This window comes from Delphinapterus leucas, chromosome 6, assembly GCF_059928025.1.
Source record: "Delphinapterus leucas isolate spDelLeu-1000000601 "Yukka" chromosome 6, BTC_Dleu_Yukka2, whole genome shotgun sequence".
Taxonomy (NCBI): Eukaryota; Metazoa; Chordata; class Mammalia; order Artiodactyla; family Monodontidae; genus Delphinapterus; species Delphinapterus leucas.
In genome coordinates this window covers 119750014-119771517 of record NC_143134.1, presented here as the reverse complement: position 1 = coordinate 119771517, position 21504 = coordinate 119750014, and the positions used below count along the sequence as shown (strand labels likewise).

Sequence of the window (21504 nt, the reverse complement as noted above, 5' to 3'; positions counted from 1 at the left end):
TTTTCCAGCTTGTCTCTGCCAAGCTTTTGACCTGATGACAAGTAAACATGGGGGCCATGGTGGGTCCAGGTGGGGGCAGTGGGGACATTCTCTTCCATCAAGCACAAGAAAAGCAAAGAAAGCTGCTCTGCAGAGAGAAGAAAACAAAGTAAACGCAGAGAGAGCAGAGGCAGAGACCAAGGGGAGGGGCGGGAGGGAAGGGAGAGGCAAGCCCCCGGCCCCTGACCATCTCTGAGCCTTGGCAGCCCTTCCTACCCCAGGATTCCAGGAGACTCTCCCAAGTCCTCCCAACGAACTGCCCTTTTCTGCTTAAACCAACCCGGGAGGGGGGCAGGCCTCGTGGTCAAGAGCCCTGACTGAGCATGTGCCATAATCCCGCCCGCGACCTGAGTTCCTGGAGTGACCCGTGCGGGCCAGGCCCCTACCCTGCAAATGCTGCGCTGTTGCCCACCCTCTTGCCTGGAATGTTCCCCGCTGTCTCCCCACCCTTTGAGGCCTGGCCCAAAGCCCTCCTCCTCTCCTCACTGGTGTCCCTCCCTGAGCCTTTCTGCGCTGCTGGACACTGGTTTTGAGTTCCTTTCCTGCCTCGGTGTCTCCAGCCTGAGCCAGAGGTCACCTGAGGACCTCTCTGTACCCCACCCCTCAAACTCCCCCAGGCCCTAGACTTTGCCTAATAAGCCCCCTGGAGCAGAGAGGACAGGGTAGATGCTTGGGGTTGCAGGACCCCAGCAGAGCCCCCCCAGTGGGAGGACACTGGCAAAGCCGATGGGCTCAGCTTTGTCACCTTCCTTCTACCTCATGGGGGCCAAGAAGAATCACTGAACCCTCTGCCGCTGACTCACTGGTTGGGGGGGATGTGCACCCACAGCCAGGCAGTGAGTCTGCACCCACACCGGGGATCCTGCTGCCGACCAGCACCAGAGGACCAAAGGCACACCACCAGCTAGTAAAGGGGTCCTTTATTGCCACGTTAAACAGAGTTGGTTAAACAGAAATGGTCTGGGCTGCTGCCTGTCACCCCTGCTGGGGGGCAGGAAGAACGCTGGGAAGGGGCTGGGCCCCCCGAGGCACCCATCCTCCCAGTGCCAAGGCCCCGCAGTCTGCTGGAAGAGGGCCCGGGAAAGGGGAGGAGTGCCAGGAGGAGATGCCGGGAACCCTGGGCAGGGCCTAGCCACAGGGGGAGACCCTAGCCTGACAGGTTAGAAAGGCAGCCAGGCCTCCACGCCCAGCAGGGCCTCCCATGTGGCAGATGGGGCCCCAGGGCCGCAGGGCCAGTTTGGGAAGTGTCGATCGGTCAAAGGCCAGCCAGGGTTGGCAGGGTCACAAAGGGAAGATCCAAGCGACCTGTCTGAGCCCCCTGACCCAGGCCCCCTCAGGTCACGAGGCCATGGCCCAAAAGGGGTACCGGGCCTGGGGCAGGTGATTCCTTCATTGAGTCTGACCCAGTCCCAGGATCTTGAGAAGGAAGTATTCCACAAAGCCAAAGATACCCCTGCATGGGTGGGCCACGGCCCGGCCGGCCTAGCAGGCTGCACCACGGCCCCAGGAGCCCTGGGCCTCAGGTTCCTCTGCTGAGAACCCCCCAGAATCCTGTGTCTTTTGACCTGCCTGCTCCCTCAGCTATGCAGAGCTGCTGGGTGTTCGTGGCGGGTGACACACTGGTCAGGGGGCTGCAGGACAGAGGGCAGGGCTGGGACTAGGGGCTCTGGCTCTTGCTGAACCCGCCCTGGATCTCTGCGGATGACCCCCCGACCCTGCCCGGTCCCAGCCTCCCAGGTACCAACCCTGCCTGAGTATGTCAGTGTCACAGGGCATTTAACATAACATAACATAACATAATATAACATAACAAACAGCCCCAGCATCCAGAGGGGGGCACCACACATGGATGGACTTGCACACGTGTGCAGTGCACACACGGGCACATGTCCACATGTACCTGTGCATGTGTGTGTGTGTGTATGGGGTGGGAGAGCACACCGATGGGTGTGTGCACACCACAGCCGCCTGGGTGAGCTCTGAATGCACACTCACTCCTGCCGGTGTGGAGGGGGTGTAGGCACAGACTCGGGAGGGTACGCGGCAGCAGGATCTGGGCAGTGTGCCTGCATGGCGCACCTGTGGCGGGCGTGCATGCCCTGGGCCGGGGGCACCATGGGTCCGGGCAGCCCTCACTGCCAGCTGGCACAGCTGTCTGGCAGGCTATGCAAAATGGCCTCCAGATTCTGCTTGTCAGCACGGATCTCAGCAAGGTTGCTCTCGAAGCTCTGGATCTGCAGCTGCTGCTGTTCAGACTCCTGCTCCAAGAGCCTCAGTTTCCCTTGCAGCACCCCTGGTGGGCCCAGTTGCAGCCTCAGGCGCTCCAGTGCCCGCTGGGTCTCATTCAGGGCCCGGGCGGGGGCTCCGAGGGTGTCCAGTGACCCTGTGGAGGGGCACGGACAGCCTCAGGGTGGGCTGGCTCCCCTGCAGGCCCCAGAAGCCTGTTCAGGCCCCATCCCCAGAAGCCCTCCCCAGCCCAAACCCTCCAGGTTTCCGAGTGCCCACGATCTACCAGGAGGCAAGGGACCGAGAGGACGGCGTGGTGAGGCAGGTAAGGGCCTGGCCTGGGCACCCCACCGGGCTTATGTGCGGACCCCGGAACTTTCCCCCTGGGTGGCACTGGGCAACTGTTAATTTTTGTTGTTGGTATTACTATTACTGTTGAAAAATGAAGGCCTTGGGTGAGTCCTGAGCCCCAGTTTCCTCATCTGTAAAGCAGTGTGAGTGGGAGAGGCCCCATAATGCCTGCTGCTCCCACACACTGTTTCAATTCACTGAGAGCCCACGCTTACAGATGGCACTTGTGGGCCAGGATGCGGGGACATCAGGGTGAAAAGAAAGGTTTCTGGCATCAGGATGAGGGTGGGTGAGGCAGACGGGGCAGGAGGGGCTGCAGGCCTGGGCAGCAGGCAGCAGGGGTCTAGTCCTGGCCCAGCACACATTAGGACTTCCTGGAGGAGCCTCTCCAAGTGTAAAACGAGGGGGTGGGGCCGGGTGCTCACATATGAACTTGGTGATGGTGGCACGGAATCCACGGGCTGTCTCCCCCACCTGGCCTTTGTCACCTTGTCATTAAGGTGGCATTCAATGGAAAGACAGCTGAGCCAGGTGGGAGAGTGCTGGAGTCACAGAAACAAATCCTCAATGCCTTCGAATCCCACAGGACCCCCCTGGGCCCCAGGGCTCCCCATGGCCCTGAGTTTCCTGGGCAATGAAGGCTGGTTTGGAGGACAGGCGACTGCAAGAGCTGAGCCCCGGGGCAGGAAGAAGCAGAGAGAAGCTGAGCCCTGCTGCCGGGCAGGCCCTGCTCCCAGCCAAGACTCGGAGAGGTCCCACCATCCACGGGAAAGTCCAAACAGCCTGGCCTTTGAGGAGGTTACAGCCTCCACTCTAACTGCCCAGCTGGGTCTCCTGGGGCGGGGACAGGGTCTAGTTGTGCGTGGTCGCTCCCGCACCCCCGAGTCAAGCATAGTGCCGATGTGAAAGAATAAATGACAACAACAACGGCCAGAGTGGTTTACCCACACAGAGCGTTTGTTTCATGCTGGGCATCGTGTCCAGTGAGCTGAGTTCTTGCGGGTATAGACCTGTGGCTACGAGCGGGCGCTCTGAATCGGTCAGACCTGAGCGTGATCCGCAGCCTCCCCACTGACTGGCTGGGGGACCCTGGGCGCATCATTTAAATTCTCTGTGCCTTAATCTCTTTATCTGCAGAATAGCAAGAGCACAGGGATCCTTGCCTCGAAAGTTAAAATGAGACACGATCGTGTGTGTGAACAGCTTAGTGGCGCCTGGCATCCAGCCAAAATGCAGAACCTGGTGATTCTTCCTTGTCTTATCGATCATGGTAACCGAAATGCATGCTGTTACATGGATGAACCTTGAGGACGTTACACTAAGCGAAATAAGCCGGTAACAAAAGTATATACACTATATGATTCCACTTAGGTGAGGTGCCTACAGTACCAAATTCACAGAGACAGAAAGTAGAACAGGGCTTGCCAGGGGCTGGGGGAGGGAGGAATGGGGAGTCTGTGTATAACGGGGGCGGGTTTCATGTTGGGCTGATGAGAAAGTTCTGGAGATGGATGGTGGCGACGGCTGTACAATAAGGTGGAGGTTGTGCCTAATGCCATTGAACTGTGCGCTGAAAGGTGGCTAAAATGGCAAATTTTATGTTTTGCGTATTTTACCCCAACTTTTAAAACTGCTTGTTCATTTCAGCCTAACTGCTCTGACACTGTCCCTTCGCCCCTGCTCTGAGGGCTCCACGTCTTGGGGGCTGTCCCTTTCACGATTTACTGTCTCATCACACACAGTGTGGAAAGCACTCTCGAAACTACCCCACTGTTACTCCCATTTCCCGGGTGGGGGAACTGAGGCTCAGAGAGGTGGAGTGATTTTCCCAAGGTCTCACAGCCAAGGAAGGGAAAATGCCAGACTTGAATGCCAGTCTCTCTGATTCCAAACCAGCACCTGATCCTCGATGCCAGACTTGCTTCTGTGACATCCTCTCTCCTTCTCTGAAACCCTCCACCACTGAGGGAGGACCTAGTCACCTGGTACCTACAGGTGTTCTGTGGGTGGTGAGCGTTCTGTGTCTCTCCTCTCCTCCTGACTAGCAGCCCCTGGAAGACGAAGTGAGCATGCTTCTGGACACCATCCCTGCCTCGCCCCGGGGGGCCTGGAGCGGTTACAAACGCTTGTCGTTGAGCACAAGGCTCGGGATAGGGGGAGCCACGGACAGGAGGGCTAGGAGGCAAGCTTCCCCAGGACGGGGCCTCCCAGGAAGATCCTGGAGATGCACCGTGGACCCAGGGGGCCAGGGCCCGGTCTTGGGATCTCCTTACCCAGCCTGGCAAGCAGCTCCGACAAGGCTTTGATGTCCTTCTCCAGAGAGGTGCGTGATTCCCGGATCTGCTTCTCCATCTCGCTCAGCCCGGCACCCACCTTTTGGGGGGGGAGGGGAAGAAAAGCTTGAGCGGCTCCTGGCTGGCTCCCGGGACCACAGGAGAAGGAGTGCTGGGGTCTCAGCACACGTACCTGATCAGTTGCTTCTAGCTGCTGTCTGCGTGCTTCTGAGGCCAGCACCTGCTGGGAGGCCTGTTGGAGCATCGACTGCGTCTGGCTGGAGAGCCGGCCAGCCCGGCGGTGCTCTTGCTTCCCCTCCCTCAGCAAGGCCTTGGCGAGCTACGTACGGGGTGGGTGGCAGCAGCAGGGAGGGGAGTGTGAGTGGAGAAACTCCTTTTAGAGGTAAAGGGTGACCGCCCTGCCCAGCGGTCATAGATTCATGCACCAGATCATTCATTCATTCACTCAACAGCTGTGTACCAGATGCCGGCAAAGTGCAGATTGCTGGACACTACCCATCTCCCCCGAGAGGAGAAATTCCAATAATTTACAGATGGGGAAACAGAGGTGCAGAGAGGAGGAGCTGGCCAAAATCAAAATGGCGGGACCAGAAACCAAGCCTGGGGACTCCTTCAATCCGGCACTGTCTCTAGGGAGCTGTAGAGGCAGTTCACTTGGGCCCTGAGTGACGGTGCTGGGAAGACGCCTATTGATTCAAATTTGGCCCGAATTAAACAAGAAAAGTCTAGAAGTTTAGGGAGTAGAGCCAAACAGACCGAGGTGTGAGTCCTGGTTATGTTAAGTTACTGAACTGGGCTGGGCGTCAGGGTCCTCACCTGTCCCATGGGGACAGCAGTGACATCTATTTCATGCGGAATCAACAGGGTCGCCCGCGTGAAGCTCCAGAGCTCAGAGCCTGGGACCCCTTAGTAAGTGCAGAGTATTCTGCATTGCATACAGAAGGGGCATTTACCCTACAGAAGGGCACCTCTTCTATGACAGGCCTCCCACACGCCCAGAAGGCAGGGATGCCCCTGGAGTCACATCCGTGGCCCTGACCTTGGCACTGTCCTTGGCCAACAGCTCGGCTTCCCTGCCCTTCTTCTTGGCACTGGAGGAGATAGATGCCGCATTTCCCAGCATCCTCTCCACCTGCTTGGTCTTCTTTTTGGACTCTGCAAGGAGCCTGTCCTGGACGATGGCTGCCTGCCTCCTCAGTGCGGCCTGGTCCTTGGGCCGAGGAAACCTTGGCTTCATTCCTGTAAAGCCAACCGAGGCTGTGTCAGGAGGGCTGGGCTCATGCCTGGAGAGCCCATTGGGTGGTCACTGCCAGATGTCTGACCAACCCCAGACCCTTGGACAACGTGAGCAGAGGTATGAGATGCACGAGATCTGTGTGTAAACTTCTCAGGCTCACCCAGGGAAAACAAATGAGTGAGACGTACTGCCCTGTGAGTGTAAAGATTCATGTTATATTACGATACTTACTAAAGTCACAGAATTGCATGGTGGTCAATACCTGGGCCAGTGGTAGAGATGGGAGCTATACCACAGTACACAGCGAGATCCATTAAGTTCTTTGTTTTTTACATACCACGCATTTCTAAACAGGCTTTGAGGCAGCTTATCGTGATGAACAGACCAAAAACTGGACCATTAAAATGATACACCAAAGGCCATATGTAACTAGAGGGATGATGAAAGGTGAGAAGTGCCAGAAAATTAGGGTAATGACGGTGCAGGTACCAAATGCACTATTTACCTTTTAGCCCCTAGCAGCCAAGACAAAAAGAGAAACTCTACAATTCGCATAGGTTTTTATTATCTAATAAGAAGTAGTTTCCTTCTATATAGAAAGAGAGACTTTTTCATTTCCTTTCAGATAAAATTCTAAGGGAAATTTATCCTAAGGAGTACTGATTATAGTAGACAAAGTCAAAATTTAAAAAGAATCAAGGGGACTTCCCTGGTGATCCAGTGGTTAAGAATCCACCTTCCAGTGTAGGGGACGTGGGTTCGATCCCTGGGCGGGGAACTAAGATCCCACATGCCGTGGGGCAACTAAGCCCACGCATCGCAACGAAAGATCCCGTGGGCTGCAACCAAGACCCGATGCAGCAAATAAATAAATAAATAAATATTTTTTTAAAAAAAGAATCAAGCCTTCTAATATCCAGGGACATAATACTACATAACCATTCTATGAAGATAATCCAAAAGTTAGATCTACTTTACTTCCTGTACACAAAATTGGCATTTCTTAAAGTGCACTCTGGGGGGACTTCCCTGGTGGCACAGTGGTTAAGAATCCGCCTGCCAGTGCAGGGGACACAGGTTCGAGTCCTGGTCCAGGAAGATTCCACATGCCGCAGAGCAACTAAGCCCGTGCGCCACAACTACTGAGCCTGAGCTCTAGAGCCCGTGCTCTGAAACAAGAGAAGCCACTGCAGTGAAAAGCTGCGCACCGCAACAAAGAGCAGCCCCCACTCGCCACGACTAGAGAAAGCCCGTGCGCAGCAACAAAGACCCAACACAGCCAAAAAAAGTGCACACTGGGAAGCCCTAATTCTACAGGGTGTTGATAAATGCTAGGGGAAATTAAGTTTACATAAAGTGAACCCGGTTTCTTTATTGAAGGACTTCTCAGAGCCTTTAATATTCTCAGGTGTGCACTGCAAGGCCTCAGGGGGATCTATAGCACGTGACATTTCCTAAACTTATTTGAACACAGATCCTCTCTTGGCAGAGCAGCTGCAGGCTAGGGGCTGTTCCACATTTCATTCAGTAAAATCTCCTTTCTTGGTCTACCCAACTGTAAAATGGGGGCACTTGGCCTCATTTTCCTACAGCTCAAAAGAGACCTGTACTGGCATCAACCCATCAACCCACGTTCTAAAGAGAAACGCTGCATCCCTTCCCATAGCCCCACTGGACATTGGACCAGGGCAGCCATATTGGTACCAGGTAACCAGACTCCCAGCCAGAGTGGCCTAGATCAGGGATGGACAGCTGATGGCACCAGATTCTCTTCCCATCTGGTCCTGAGGGGCTCTGCGTGTGTGGTCTGATGATGGATGGCCACGTAGGCAAGAACCTGGTGAGTGGCATGTGAGATGGGGAGGGACAAAGCAGCCACAGGAGACGGAGGTCCTTAGAGGCAGAGGGAATGGTTTCCTTGGCTTATGCCCACATGACTGGACTTCTGTCCTCTGCAGCCAAGCCTGCCCTGGTGTCTGTCATGGACATCTGTGCATCCATGAGCCTGGGGCTAAGCAGGGCACACATACCTTCTAGGTCAGCCAGCAGAGTCCTGGCTCCTGTGACAGTCACCATGGCAGCCCGGACAGATGAGGAAGCCCGGGTCAGAGCAGCTCTGGCTTCCCGGTGCAGCTGGAGAGAGAAGAGAGAGTCTGGTTAGGTGATGCTGGAGGTGTGCTGGGCAGAGAGGGGTCAGGTGGGCACCAAACCCACATGTACAAGGTCCCAAAACATCACCAAAACTCTGACACTGAATTATGCTGTTTACCAGGAACATCTGATCTGTTTTATTATACCAATATTAAACCTTGAATATCTCTCCCAAGAAGTTACCTGTCTCACCAAAGCTCCGAGGAAAACTGGAACCTAAGAACTAAAAGAAAGATGGACAACTGAAAATTTCTTGTCAGAATGCTGCTGCGTCTCAGCCAGAGGATGTGAAGTAGAGAATCTGTTTATTAGACAACTTTTACTCATAGAAAATTAGTTTCTTCCCCGTTGCCACTAAAAAAAGGCTGGATACTTAAAGAATACGGGTTTGATGGATGAAGAGATACACAAAATGTGGTGTAGCCACAGAATGGAATATTATTCAGTCACGAAAGGGAACGAAGTGCTGATATATACTACAATGTGGATGAACCTAGAAAATATTATGGTAAGTGAAAGCAGCCAGACACAAAAGGTCACATATGGCACAATTCCATTTATATGAAATGTCTGAAATAGGAAAATCCATAGAGACAGAAAGCAGGGGGCTGGGGGGAGGGAGGAATGAAGAGCTTAATGGGTATAACCAGTCGCCCTTTGGGGTGATGAATGTTTTGGAACTAGACAGAGGTGGTGATTGCACAACACTGGGAATGTGCTAAATGCCACTGTGTTGTACACTTTCAAACGGGTAATTTTATGTGATGTGAATTTCAATCCATCAGCAGTCATGCGGGGTCTAAAAATATTTTTTTGGTAAAGTCTTTATTGAATTTGTCACAATACTCCTTCTGTTTTATACTTCGGGTTTTTTGGCTGTGAGGCATGTGGGATCTTACCTCCTCGATCAGGGATGGAACCTGCATGCCCTGCATTGGAAGGAGAAGTCTTAACTACTGGACCGCCAGGGAAGTCGCAATCATGTGGGTTCGAAGAGCCACCAGATGCTGCCCTGGGATCCCTTGTGTCTTAAGTCTTACTCCAAATGCCTAGCAGGATGGGAGAGGAAGGTGGGAGGCACTGTGTTGGGGCACTGCGCACTAGGGGCTGGTCCTGACTCTGCTGTGGCCTCATCTGTGCCCCAGACCAGGGTGATGGACTAAATCAATGGGTACCACCCCAGGGAGCCCTGACACAGCACAGGTCTCCCAGTATGTGACAGGCGCCAGGCCCAGCTGTTCGGATGCAGGCAACAGCTTTCTGCCTTGTTTCTTGTCTTTAAGAGGAAAATTAAGATGGATACAGGGGACTTCCCTGGCAGTCCAGCGGTTAAGACTCTGCTCTTCCACTGTACGGGGCACGGGTTTGATCCTTGGTCAGGGAACTAAGGTCTTCCGTGCCCCCCCACCCCCTGCAAAAAAAAGATGGCTACGGGATAAGCCACTGCTGGGATTTGAAAAAGGTCTGTAGATTAGCTCATTGTATTATATCATGTTGATTTCCTTATTTTGATCCTTGTAAGGTGGCTGGGTAAAACATTAACAGAAGGAGAATCTGCGTGAAGGGTATATGGGACTTCTTTGTGCTTTCTTCGCAACCTTTTTCTAAGTCTAGATGAAAGATGGAAAGTTAAAAAAAAAAACACACTTGAAGGGGTGCTTATACTTTAATAGGTTGGAAACCACTGGTTGGGGCTCAATTCACTCCATGATTCTTGAATTCCCTGATTATTTAGTCTTGCCTCCCCTCCTGGGTTGTAAATGCCAAACAGTGGGGTTTAGCACTAGACCAACGTATGTGCTCGCTAAAATATCTGGCAAGTGAACTAATGAATGCAAGAATAAGTGAATGAGACCCATCCCAGCTGTAATTAACACTGAGTAAGGGTGGTGGGCGTGGCTCTGTCTGTCTGTCCATCCTGCCTCCTCTCACACCTTTACTCCTTCTCGGGAAATCAGGACCTCCTGCCTTGGCACGAGCTAACTGAGGTTCTCTGGAATTTGGGGGAAGGCACTGGAGGGGTGGAAAGAACTACTTCTGGTCTTTGCCCTTCCCTCCCCCTGCAACCCCTGAGCCCAGATCATGCCTGGGGCAGCCCCAACTTTCTCCAGGTGCTGCCTCAAAGGACAAGAGCCCACCTGCGTAAGGGGTTCTGTCTTGTGCAGCACGGCCTGGGCGGTGGCCTGGAGGGCCTGGGCAGCCTCGGTGACCACGCGCTCTCTCGATGTGACCGTCTTCTCCAGGGCCTGCACCTTCAGGCCCAGGGTCCTGGCCTGGGACTTCTGAGGCTGCCGGGAGATGGAGGGCTCAGACAAGGCCTGATGGGAAGGTCCGAGGGGCAGGTCCTCTACTGGGTGGGAGAAGCCCAGGGGCAGGGACCGTGGGGGGCAGGGCTGCACGTGGACCCTAAGAAGCAGAGGGGCCAGGGCGAGAGAAGCCAGACTGGGGAAGCTTCACCTGAGGTCTGATTCTAGCACCAGCAATTTCTAGAAGCGCAGACTCAGCTAACCTCCCGGACCTGTGTTTCCTTCCCCAGGCTCACAATCCCTTAGCTGAAACCTTGGGGCCGGACGTACTTCTGAACTCAGAATTTCCTGCGGGGACTTCTTATTACCTAACGCCCTCAGCAGTATCTGGGGCAGTGCTCAGGGCCAAACATGTCACCACCTACATTTTCCTTCTTCACACACAGTGGGAGGATCAAACATCCTGAGTAAACAGCCTGGGAGCCGTCAGTCCTGGGCAGGCTGGGCCCCAGATGCATTTCTATAAGTTTAGTCTTTTTTTTTAAAGTTTAGCTCCCAAGTTTTGGAATTTCAGGATTACTGAGAAGGCCTGATGAGCTGATTTATCCAGAGGTAAACAGCATAGGGTGACAGGCACATAGAGGATGAGGGCATTGCTCACGAATCCCCTCCAGCCCCTCATGGATGCAGGCCTGAAATAACCAAATGGGTGAGCTCTAGCCGACAGACGGACAAAGTAACCGAGGCATAGGGATGGGAAGTCCTTTGCCAAGGTCACAGAGCTAGAGTGGCGGAGCTGGGATTTGGCCCCATGTCCGTCTGGTGTCATTGCCAATGCCACTATGATGAAGAAGAGGCCTCGGCCTTGATATTATCATTATAATCAACAACAAAGATTGGCTGAGATCTTTAAATCAACTGCTAGAGAGTTAGAAATAAGCCACGTCCTCTGCCTCTGCCTGGGCCACACTGGTTTCCCAGCTGCCACATTCTCCCTCACAACCACCGCATGCAGAGCGTCAAGGACAGCTGAGCTGACCGGTGCTGCAGGGGCAGCCGGTGAGGCCAGGCGCTGGGCTGCATCTGCGCCGACTTGCTGCACGGCGGCCAGCACCCTCTCAGCTTCAGGCAGCACCTCTGCCACAGCCGTGCCCAGCGCCCTCTGGGCCGCATGTACCTCCTGGTACCTGGGAGGAGACAGAGGCAGGATGGCCCAGGAGCAGGACGCAGGCCATCCCTCCCCATTGCTGTCCCGGCCCCCCCAGTGGAGCTCCCGGTTGAAGGGGCTCTGGCAACTTCCCGGGCAGAACTGCCGTCTGCGGAGTTGGTACCCAGCAGCTGGCCTCGGAAACTGGCTGTTCGGCAGCTGTCTAATGAATGGGGAAGGCAGCCGAGGGACTGCATTCTTGTTTCCTCATTCACTGAATTCAATCACGCTTTTCTGAAGGAGCTCCCGCTTGGTTTCCACTTGAGAATCACATGTTTTGCAAATGTTTGGCTCCTCTGGATGAATGATGAAGAGGAAAATGCCTGGTGTTGTTGGAGGGATAGCGGCCCAGGCCCTGATGCCCCTGAGTGACCTTGGGCATGTTGCTCTCCAGGTAAATGGAGACCTCTGGGCTGTACGACTGTTCTGGGGCCCTTTCTCCCTGAAATGCTGTAATCAATCAACCAGGACAGCTTTCCTGTCCAGCTGTCCACACCCTGCCCCACCCAGCTCCCCCTACCATGGGTACTGCTGGACCACCCCCCGTCCCCAGGGTGCCTCCCATCCCTCATCCCTTTACAGAAAGCCAGCCCCCCCGCCCCTGGGAGTGGGTCATGTGATCCACCCAGCCATACCGATTGGCTCAGGACTGGCCACCTGACCCAAGTTGGGCCAGTCAGATTCTCTCATCTAGGAAATCCACTTGGGCTCAGTGAGACGTTTGTGGGTCTCCGTTGACCCTCTGAATGAGCTGGATACAAGGGGGCCACCCACAGCAGAGAAGCAGAGGCCAAGAAGAAAGCTGGTGCCTGACAGGAGCTCCCCAGGGGTCTGGGGAGGGGCAGGGGAGCTTCAGGGGGCCGAGGAGGAACAGATCTGGGGCCTCCTTGTTTAGGTTCTCATTCCTTCTCTCCAGAGGCTAAGCTGCACCCTGGCGTGAGTGGGTTCCTCTAACGCACCCCCAAGCAGGCCTAAGACCCTAGGCATCACACCCCACCCTAAAGAACATCGGGACTCAGGGAAGGAAGCCGGTTCTGGAACCAGCGGCCTCTGACCAGGCCCTGCCGGCTCAGGAAGCCAACCCAAGTTCCTACCCACACCTGGGAGGTCTCCTCACCTGTCCTCTAGCTCCTGCTGGGCCTCCAGGGCTGTTCTCCCCTCCACCAGACTCCAGAGAAGCGCATAACTGCTGTTGGAGGTGAGCAGGGCCCTCCGAGCAGTGGCCTCAATCCTGGTGGTGGTGTCCCTGTGACTGTGTGACAATACCCGCCCGACCATCACCAGGGGCTGACACAGAGGGGGCCCGGGCCCACCCCCCACCCCCCGCCACCACATGGGCCTCTTGCCGTCCCAAAGGGAGTACAGCCACGGGTACCAGGCTCCTGTCCTCCCTCTGCCTGACGCACAGTGAAGACCGATGGGAAGGGGACCCGTGCCCCTGCTCCTGTTATATAGGGTTTATGCCTGTTGTCCTGGCATAATAAATAATAGGGCCTTTGATCACACATAAAATCTCAGCTTGGACAATAAATTATATGGTTACCCTAATAAAGAGAGCACAGAAGAGACAGCCTGGGTTTGATTCTGGCTCTATCACTTCTAACCCCGTGTCCTTAAGCAAGTCACTTTACTTCTCTGAGTCTCTTTTCTCATCTGTAAAATGGGTCTACAGTCCCTAAAGTACAGCTAAAGGGACAAATTGCTTCAGAGCTTGTGTCTTTAGAATCTTAAGCTGCTTCTTAAAAGCAGTGGATGAAACAACCCAAATGTCCATCGACGGATGACTGGATAAACAAAATGTGGCATATTGGTACAATGGAACATTATTGAGTTGTAAAAAAGAATGAAGTACTGATATATGGTACAATAGGCATGAACCTTGAAAATATTTTGCTGTATGAAAGAAGCCAGATACAAAAGACCATGTGTATGATTCCATTTATATGAAACGTCCAGATTGGCAAATCTATAGAGATGGAAAGTAGATTAGTGGTTACCAGGGGCTGAGGAGGGTGAAGAGGAATGGGGAGCGATGCCTAATGGGTACCTGTTTCTGGGGTAAGGAAACTGTTCTAAAACTGACTGCGGAGATGGTTGCACGATTCTGTGAATACACTGAAAACCACTGAACTGTACTTGAACTGGTTGACTTGCAGGGCATGTGAATTATATCTCAGTAAAGCTGTTATAAAAAAAAAAGCCAGTGAAGGCTCTCAGATGCCTTCAGGCGACCAGTGTCGGCAGACCCCCACCCCGACCCCTGCATCTCATGCCATCCTTGCACACCTCTCCTTCGCATGGCGATGACACTTCAGCTCTGTACTCAAGTGATTCCAACTCCCGGGGTGGGGATACCTATGGGGCTGGCCCTGACCCTGGAAGCCCCCAGCAGAAGGGCTGGGCTCCCTTCATGGTTGTGTGGCCAGGACCTCACCATGCTCCCAGGGCATGGGGGCTCACCTCCTGGCGAGGGCACGGGCCTCTATGGCCAGATGGCTCCAGTTGGTGGGCTGGCCGAGCCCTTCCTGAGGAATCGCCTTTAGAGAAGAGAGAGAAATAGGAGGAAACTGATGGTCCATCCCTGAAGGGCAGGGCCCACATCTGGCTAACTTGTTGGGCAGACCTGGGCCATGCCACTTATTTCATAAACGCTCAGAGCCAGCTACAGAGTCAGCATCCAGTGGGCGGAGCCCTAGAGCTTGGAAATAACAATAACGACGCCTACCACTTGCTGGGCATTCACTGTCTATTTGGAATACGGCTCGTTCTTTGCAAATATTATCTCACTGAATCGGCAGAGGAGGCACTGTGTGACCACTATTTTGCAGATGAGAAAACTGAGCCTCCCAAAGCAGGGGGCGGGGGCATGCCCCAGGCTCAGTAGAGGGGAGGAGTTGGGGACGGGTCCCCTGGGGTACCAGAGATGCAAGGATGGTGGCTGCATGCAGAATCTCCTCTTCTGAGGACTCCAGCACCGCCTCTAGGTCTGCCAGCTGGACGCAGGTCTTCTCAGCTCTGGCCTGGGCACAGTGGGCTTTCCTGCTCAGTGCCTGCAGCTGCTCCTGGGCAGCCTTCACAGCACCCTCAAGGCCTGTCACCTGCTCCAGGAAGTCTTCCTGGGCCCCTGCAGAAAGCCCAGAGTCCAGGAGTCACAGAGCACTCGAGGTTTCACAATAAAGCCTGCAACTTCAAGGGGCCCCATCTGTGTCCTCTACTCCTCCTGGGCACAGCTTGACTCCATCACCAGGCCTGAGCACTGGTTCCAAAGGAAAGGCCTCCCCATTTTACAGATGCGAAGGCTGAGGCCCAGAGATGGCAAATCATGACCCAAGGTCCCCCACACAGAAAGTCAGCCACACAGGAAGGACTGGAAGGAATCCAGGCCTTCTAGATCCACAGCAAACAATTCCTGAACCTGAGACAGCAGTAAAACCCGCCTTGAGTCAGCTCTGTAATTCGCAGCGTGGCTCAGTGTGGGAGTTTCAATGCACAGCATCTGACAGCTCCCTATTTTGTTAGTCTTGCAAACAGGTGCTCAGCTCACCTACGGCTGCTACAGGAGTACAGGTGCTTGTGAACGCGAAATTTAACACAATAAGCAATTCACGTTTGATTCTCCTAAATTTCAGTGTTCCAGGGACAAATTCCACGTGGACTTAATGACAATCTTTTTTCTTATTTACCCATTTATTTTCTATGCTGGGGATACAGCAGTGAGCAAAACGGCCAAGAGTCAAAGACGGCAGGAACTTTACCTGTTCAGCACCTGGGACAGCGCCCCAATGATTATTTGTTGAGTGACTGACTCAACGAATAAACCCACCCCCTGTCCTCACTGAGCTTATGGGTGCAGTCTAGGTGGCGCAGGGGGCATGGGGACCGAGGCTGTAGTCAGAGGTTGATATTAATAAAGCTACAAAATACAACTGGGTGAGGGATATTGAAAGAGAGGTCCGTGGGATGACAGGACTGCGTAGCAGGAGGAACTCACTTAGTTGGGGAGGTCTGACAGGCTCTCCCAGCAAGTGAGCTCTCCTAGGGGTGAACCCAACTGAGGTCAGACTGAAGGGCTCCAAAGGGGGCATCTGACCAGCCAGCCCCCTCCCCTTGACTCCCAGTCTCCCACTCTGCTCTCCCACTGTACCTTGCAGCAGGGGGTGGCCCTGGTAGACGTCCCCCCGTGGGGCCTCTCCCTGTAGAATGTCCAGTGGTCCCCAGGGCCTGCCACAGTTTGACCCCTGCAGCCACCCTTCCATCAGGGTCAGTCTGGCCTTTAGCTTGGCAGCCTGGAGGGGTCAGGGAAGGAACGGTGTGTGAGGCTGGTGGCCTAAAGTCCTGCTTGGAAACCTCAGCCTGGCCTGCCCACCCCGAGCATTGCCTTCTCCAATCCCACCCTGGGCCTCAAAGCTAAGCACACACCGGACTTCTGAGAACCAACTGTGCCCACCCTGTCCTCGGAGCTGTCCCTTCCCTTCTCATACCCACAGCACCTGCTGGCATTCAGCCGACCACACCTCTGCCCTACTGAGGGAGGGATGGGAAGGGAAGCCCCAGGAGGATTTCTGTCTGTTTTGCTATGTTCCCAGGACTTGGCACAGAGCAGGCATGTGATCCTTGCAGGCTGAGTGAGTGTGCTTTGCAACGTCTCCTAGCCCCGTTCTTTCAATCATATGAACAACACACACATTTACGGGGCACTTGCTAGGAGCCAGGTATGAGCGACCGCTGGCCACGCACCAGCTCACATTCACCTTGTAACCACCCTAAGGGGCAGGGGATACAGGTCCCAAGCCCAGTCCTCGATTCCAAAGTCCAAAATGCTCTGAAAACCTGCAAAGCTTTCCACTCCTTACTGGGTGGCAAAATCAGGTTGAAAAAACCCTGCACTCAATTAGAAACACAACTGCTCTGAACAAGGCTACTTATGATCTTTATTTACCCCCTTGGTGTGACTATTCACCTGTTCTCCTGCAGATGTATCACTGGGTTTGGTTAGGGGGCTGGCCCAGGCACCGCTGGGAGTGGTACCTAATATTCAGCACACACCATCCTATCTTTCTACAGAACCATCACTGGATTCAGGTTAAGGGGCTGCAGGTTTTCATTTTGGAGTAGGAGACACACACTGAAACTTACCAAGGCTGTCACCTGCCTGGGCATGTGACAACTAACAGGGTTGGGGGGGGTAGGGGAACCCCAGAGGTCATGCTCCTGACCCCTGCACGACACCACCTCCCTGCCTGAGATACTACTTGTGTCCCATAATGGGCATTGCCCTCCTCCTGACCCTCCCCCAAAGGGCCTTCTGTGGTCTCGTTCCTATTGAACTTGAGAAAGTGTGAGACCTCGGCCTGGGTGGTGGGGAAAGACATGCAACAGAAGCCACCTTTCTCCTGTCCACTTAAGAGCCAGGGAAGGGCAGAGGTGGGGCTGGGCCAGATGGCTGGGTGGGCACAAGAAGGAGGTGGCCGGTGGTCCTAGAAGGCCTGAGAGCTGTGGGTAAGTGGGCATTTCCCGGTGCCCAGCACAGAGCTGGTGCTCATTGGGGGTGTGAAATGAACAGAAGGTGGGGCGGCCCTGGGCAGGGCCTGGATGGGAGGGCTCACCTCCTTCTTCACCAGGGCGTAGCAGGACGGGCACTCCTGGCAGTGTGTGCCGCCGGCCGTGAGGAAGAAGTTGTCCTGGCAGAGGTCACACTTGTAGCCCACAAAGCCGGGCCTGCACACACACGTGCTGTTCTCGTGACACTGGGCCGAGGCGGCGCCCAGCGGGGAGCACCTGCAGGCTGGGGGGCGGGGCAGACGGCGCTGGGTGCCCTGATGGCCACCCCACACTGGAACCCCCAGGTCCCCCGCACCCTTGCGCCTGGCTGCTTCAGACCCCGTGGGCAGCTCAAGTACATTCCTGGGTCCTTCCTGGGAGACTGATTCAGAAGGCTGGAGGTGACGGCTGAGAGCCTGAGTTATTTCAGTGCCCCTGGGATCTGAGGACCAGTCAGGTTTAGGACTGCCACGCAGTCTAACCAAACAAATGAGGCCCAGAGAGGTGACCTGATGGCCCCAGGCACACTGGGATTTAGCAGTGGAGTCTAGGACTAGATTCTTGGCCTCCCATGCTGTCTTCTGTGTTGCTCACTCACTCCATGTTCCCACGGCTGCTCTAAGAAAACCTGCCCCGTATCTGATCTCTCTCCTGCTGCGTGGCCGTCTGCCCCGTTGGTCCTCTTTCCTAGAAGCCTCACTCTCTAGGCAGCCTGGGAAGGACCCGGCTTCCTTACCCCGGCAGCCCTCGATGGAGAAGCCGAAGAAACCCAGCTGGCATCTGTCGCAGGCCTGGCCCTCGACGCCTGGACGGCAGGGGCACTGCCCGGTCTTGGGGTGGCACTGGTCCTCCTGGGAGCCCAGCGGGTGGCACTTGCAGCTACGATAAGGGAAGGGGCCCAGGTCTGAGTCCAGCTCTGGGCCATCCCCAGTCCCACCTCTGCCGGCTAGGGCTGGTGATCACGCCTCTGTTGACAAGGCCCATTCTCTGTGTCTGCACATGTCAAACAGCTTCCCTCAAGCTGTGCCCTGGAAAGCACAGTCTCATAAAATGCTCCCCCCGCCCCCTAAAAAAAGGTATGGGGACGTATATACATTTGGACTATACCCTTCAGTTGGAAAGTCACAATGCAATTAGCATATTAAAGGCCTGAGAAGTCTGGTCAGGAAGAAACCTGTTTGCTTCACTGGGCATTTCCCTGGAGTTCTCCACTGCTCCCTAAAGATGGTATCTAAGCTGCTGCTGTGGCCCAAAAGGTCACAGAGCGACAGAGTTACCGAGAAGGGAATCAGAGACCCAACCAGCCCCTGCCCACCTGGGCATCCCTTAGGGCTGCTCTTGGCCTGCAGCCTGGGTTGGCAGGGCCATGAATCTGACCCCCAAGGGACCGTCCCTTTGTCCCCCTTCAGTGTAGGGCACAGTGTACCTGGCAGTGGGCCTGGGACGACACATGCCAAGCCAGGCCCCTCTCTGGAGGCTCCCTGGCGACTTCGTCCATCCTGGAGAAACACCCAGGGGAAGGGCACCCACAGCCTCGCCCCACCCACCTCCGGCAGCCCCTGCCAGGCTGGAGGTCGTAGAAGCCAGGGCTGCAGTGGCCACAGTCCCGTCCGGTCACATGAGGCAGGCAGGTGCACTGGCCGGTCACTGGGTCACAGGGTCTCTGCTCGCCGACTGAGCCCGCCTGGTCGCAGCTGCAGGCTGGGGGTGGGAGCAGGAAAGGGTGGTGGGGAACCATGCCGATCATCCGTTCAACCTCTGGGGACCCAGGAGAGGCAGAGAAGATGGGGAGCCCACAGAGATGACTCCCGTTCAGCTCAGACTCCTGAGCAGTCTCTGAAAAAAGGTTCTAGGGCTGGGCTCAAGTCTCAGCCCATTTTCTACGTCCTTGGAGAGACAGCCCAGAATAGTCGTGGTGGCAGATGGCCCTTCTGAGCCTGCCCTGAATCCCCACAGGCTGGAGAGAAGGCCAGAAACTTGGTTGGGGGTTAGGGGCAGACCTCTGTTCCCACTGTTTTGGGCCACTTGTCTCTGCTCTCCTGGGCCCCATAAAACAAGAGGCGACGGGTGCTCCATATGCAGCAAGGGCTCAGGAGCAAGTGAGTTGGGGGCAAATACTGAGCTTCTCCCTGCAGCACTTCTGGAAGCCTCCCACGAGCTCACACACGCTGTGGCCCTCTGAGAGGGCACAGAGGGCTGAGCATCTTGGTGGGGAGGCACGGCCTGACAGGAAGCCCAGGGGCAGGACAAACATGATGAGTGCCGCAGGCCATCTGGGACAGTCTTGCATGCCAACTGTGGAGCGTGAGGTAAGTGCTAAATTATCCGGGCAGGAAAAAAAAAAAAAATCACAGGGTCAGAGTTGATCAGATCCCAAGGCTGAAAGACCTTGGAGAAGAGCAAACCCTTACACTTTCTTGACAAGGCAACAGGGAAGGTGAGTAATCTGCCTAAGGTTGCACAGCCTTGCAGAGCAGCCAGCTGGATCTGGTGGAGAAGGGGCCCACCACGTCCCACCCTGTGGGTCTGGGAGGGGGGTACTCACGCACGCATTTGTCTGCGGGCCGAGGGGACAGGGCGCTCCCGTAGAAGCCTTCCTCACAGCTCTCACAGTGGGCACCTGTCGTGTTGTGTAGGCATCGCAGGCAGCGGCCAGACAGGGGGTCACAGTTGCCCACTGCGTTGGGGTCCACGTTCCCACTGCACTGACACAGCTGGCAAGGCTGGGGGGCCCCAGAGAGCCCCAGCGGGTCCCCAAAAAAGCCATCATCACAGATCTCACAGCGCCACCCTGGGAAAGGAGAAACCTTGTGTGATTGAGGAACCCAGCCCGCTGGGTCCATGAAGGGTGAGGCCGGGCATGAACCAAAGCGAGCTCCCTCAAGTCTCCTTGTGGAGCAGAGCAGGGGCTCTGGGGTCAGTCTGACCTGGGGCCAGGGCCCAGCTGGGCCATTAGCAGGCTGTGTGGTCTTAAGCAAGTCACTGTGCCTCTCTGAACTTGGGCTCCTTGTCTGCAGAGCGGGGACAATAATGGCAGCTACCTCAAAGGACTGTTGAGAAGGTTTGGTGAGATCACTCGTGCAAAGCACTTAGCACGGATCCTGGCACATGGTTGGTGCTCAACAGCAGTGGCTGTTATCACCCATTCACCATCATCACCCTCCTTGTCGTCATGTCAACACCCACATTCTCATCATCACCACCATTCTCTTCATCAGCGCCTTGACCATCACCTTCATCGTTATCGTCATCGTCGTCTTTGTCGACGTCATCGTCATCGTTCATCACCTTCGTCATCGTCTTCCTTGTCTCCATCTCAACATCACTGCCACCCTCCTCTTCACCCTTCCGTACCTCCTCCTCTCCCCCATCTCCCTCCCTCAGCTGTGGTTGCTTTTTCGTTTGCGGTTTCTGACCCCTTTGCCTTTTCTGCTTCTCACGGTTTCTGAACTCCATCTGGACTGTTTATTTCATACTCCCACCTTGCTTCCTGGGGTTGATCTGGGGCTGCTGCTTCATCTCTCAGCCCCAGGGTTACTGTGAGTCTCAGAAAAGAAGGTGTGTGAGGAGGCTTTTGGAGGGTCATGGCCTGGGAGATTCACTCTGAACACAGATGGGGCATAAAAGGACACACTTGGACTATGTGCTTCAGGCAGTGTCAGTTCATTCTTGGTAAATACACCTACCTCTCTGTGCATATCTGCATGAAACAGACGACTGGGGGGACTCTGGGGGTGGCAGGATGATGTGGGCATCGTAAGTCGTCTTCTTGCTTGTATGCACATTCATGTTCCTCTTTACACTTTTACAAACAGTTGACATTGTTACAATGAGTATTACTAACTTTATAACTTAAAAAATAGCTACTGTCACGGTGAAAGATAGTTGTGGGCTCCCTGCATCCTCAAAGTTCATTGGTCCAGTTGAAATCAAGTTAATGCGACTAAAGGCAGGCAACCTTGAACATGGAGAGGAGGAATACTAAGGAAGAGATGAAAAAAAAAGAGAGAAAAGGAAGGAAAAGAAAAATCTGAATGGAGTTCAAGGTAGAGGCTAGTGTCTGGCTTTGAGACTCTGAAATAGAAATGAAGTAAGAGGGGGGAATTCAATGATTAGGACTCCATGCTTTCACTGCAGAGGGCCTGGGTTCAATCCCTGGGCAGGGAACTAAGATCCCACAAGCTGTGCAGCGCGGCCAAAGAAAAAAGTAAG

The 21504-nt window shown here is 54.8% G+C and overlaps 1 protein-coding gene across 1 annotated transcript in view; it reads right to left on the bottom strand.

Moving 5' to 3' along the window:
* Positions 1–958: 958 nt before the first annotated feature.
* LAMC3 (laminin subunit gamma 3) overlaps positions 959–21504 on the bottom strand; it is a 60804-nt gene continuing 40258 nt past the window's right edge. Inside the window, exons 14-28 of the mRNA XM_089913885.1 lie at positions 19838–20083; positions 18840–18993; positions 18029–18171; positions 17358–17536; positions 15896–16037; positions 14670–14875; positions 14212–14288; positions 12869–13003; positions 11584–11731; positions 10437–10616; positions 8178–8280; positions 5950–6149; positions 5083–5229; positions 4890–4989; positions 959–2422 (exon numbers count right to left, since the gene is read on the bottom strand). Of these exons, the coding sequence (XP_089770011.1) occupies positions 2172–2422; positions 4890–4989; positions 5083–5229; positions 5950–6149; positions 8178–8280; positions 10437–10616; positions 11584–11731; positions 12869–13003; positions 14212–14288; positions 14670–14875; positions 15896–16037; positions 17358–17536; positions 18029–18171; positions 18840–18993; positions 19838–20083 (2411 nt within the window). The 3' untranslated portion in view covers positions 959–2171. The remainder of the gene's footprint in view (positions 2423–4889; positions 4990–5082; positions 5230–5949; positions 6150–8177; positions 8281–10436; positions 10617–11583; positions 11732–12868; positions 13004–14211; positions 14289–14669; positions 14876–15895; positions 16038–17357; positions 17537–18028; positions 18172–18839; positions 18994–19837; positions 20084–21504) is intronic.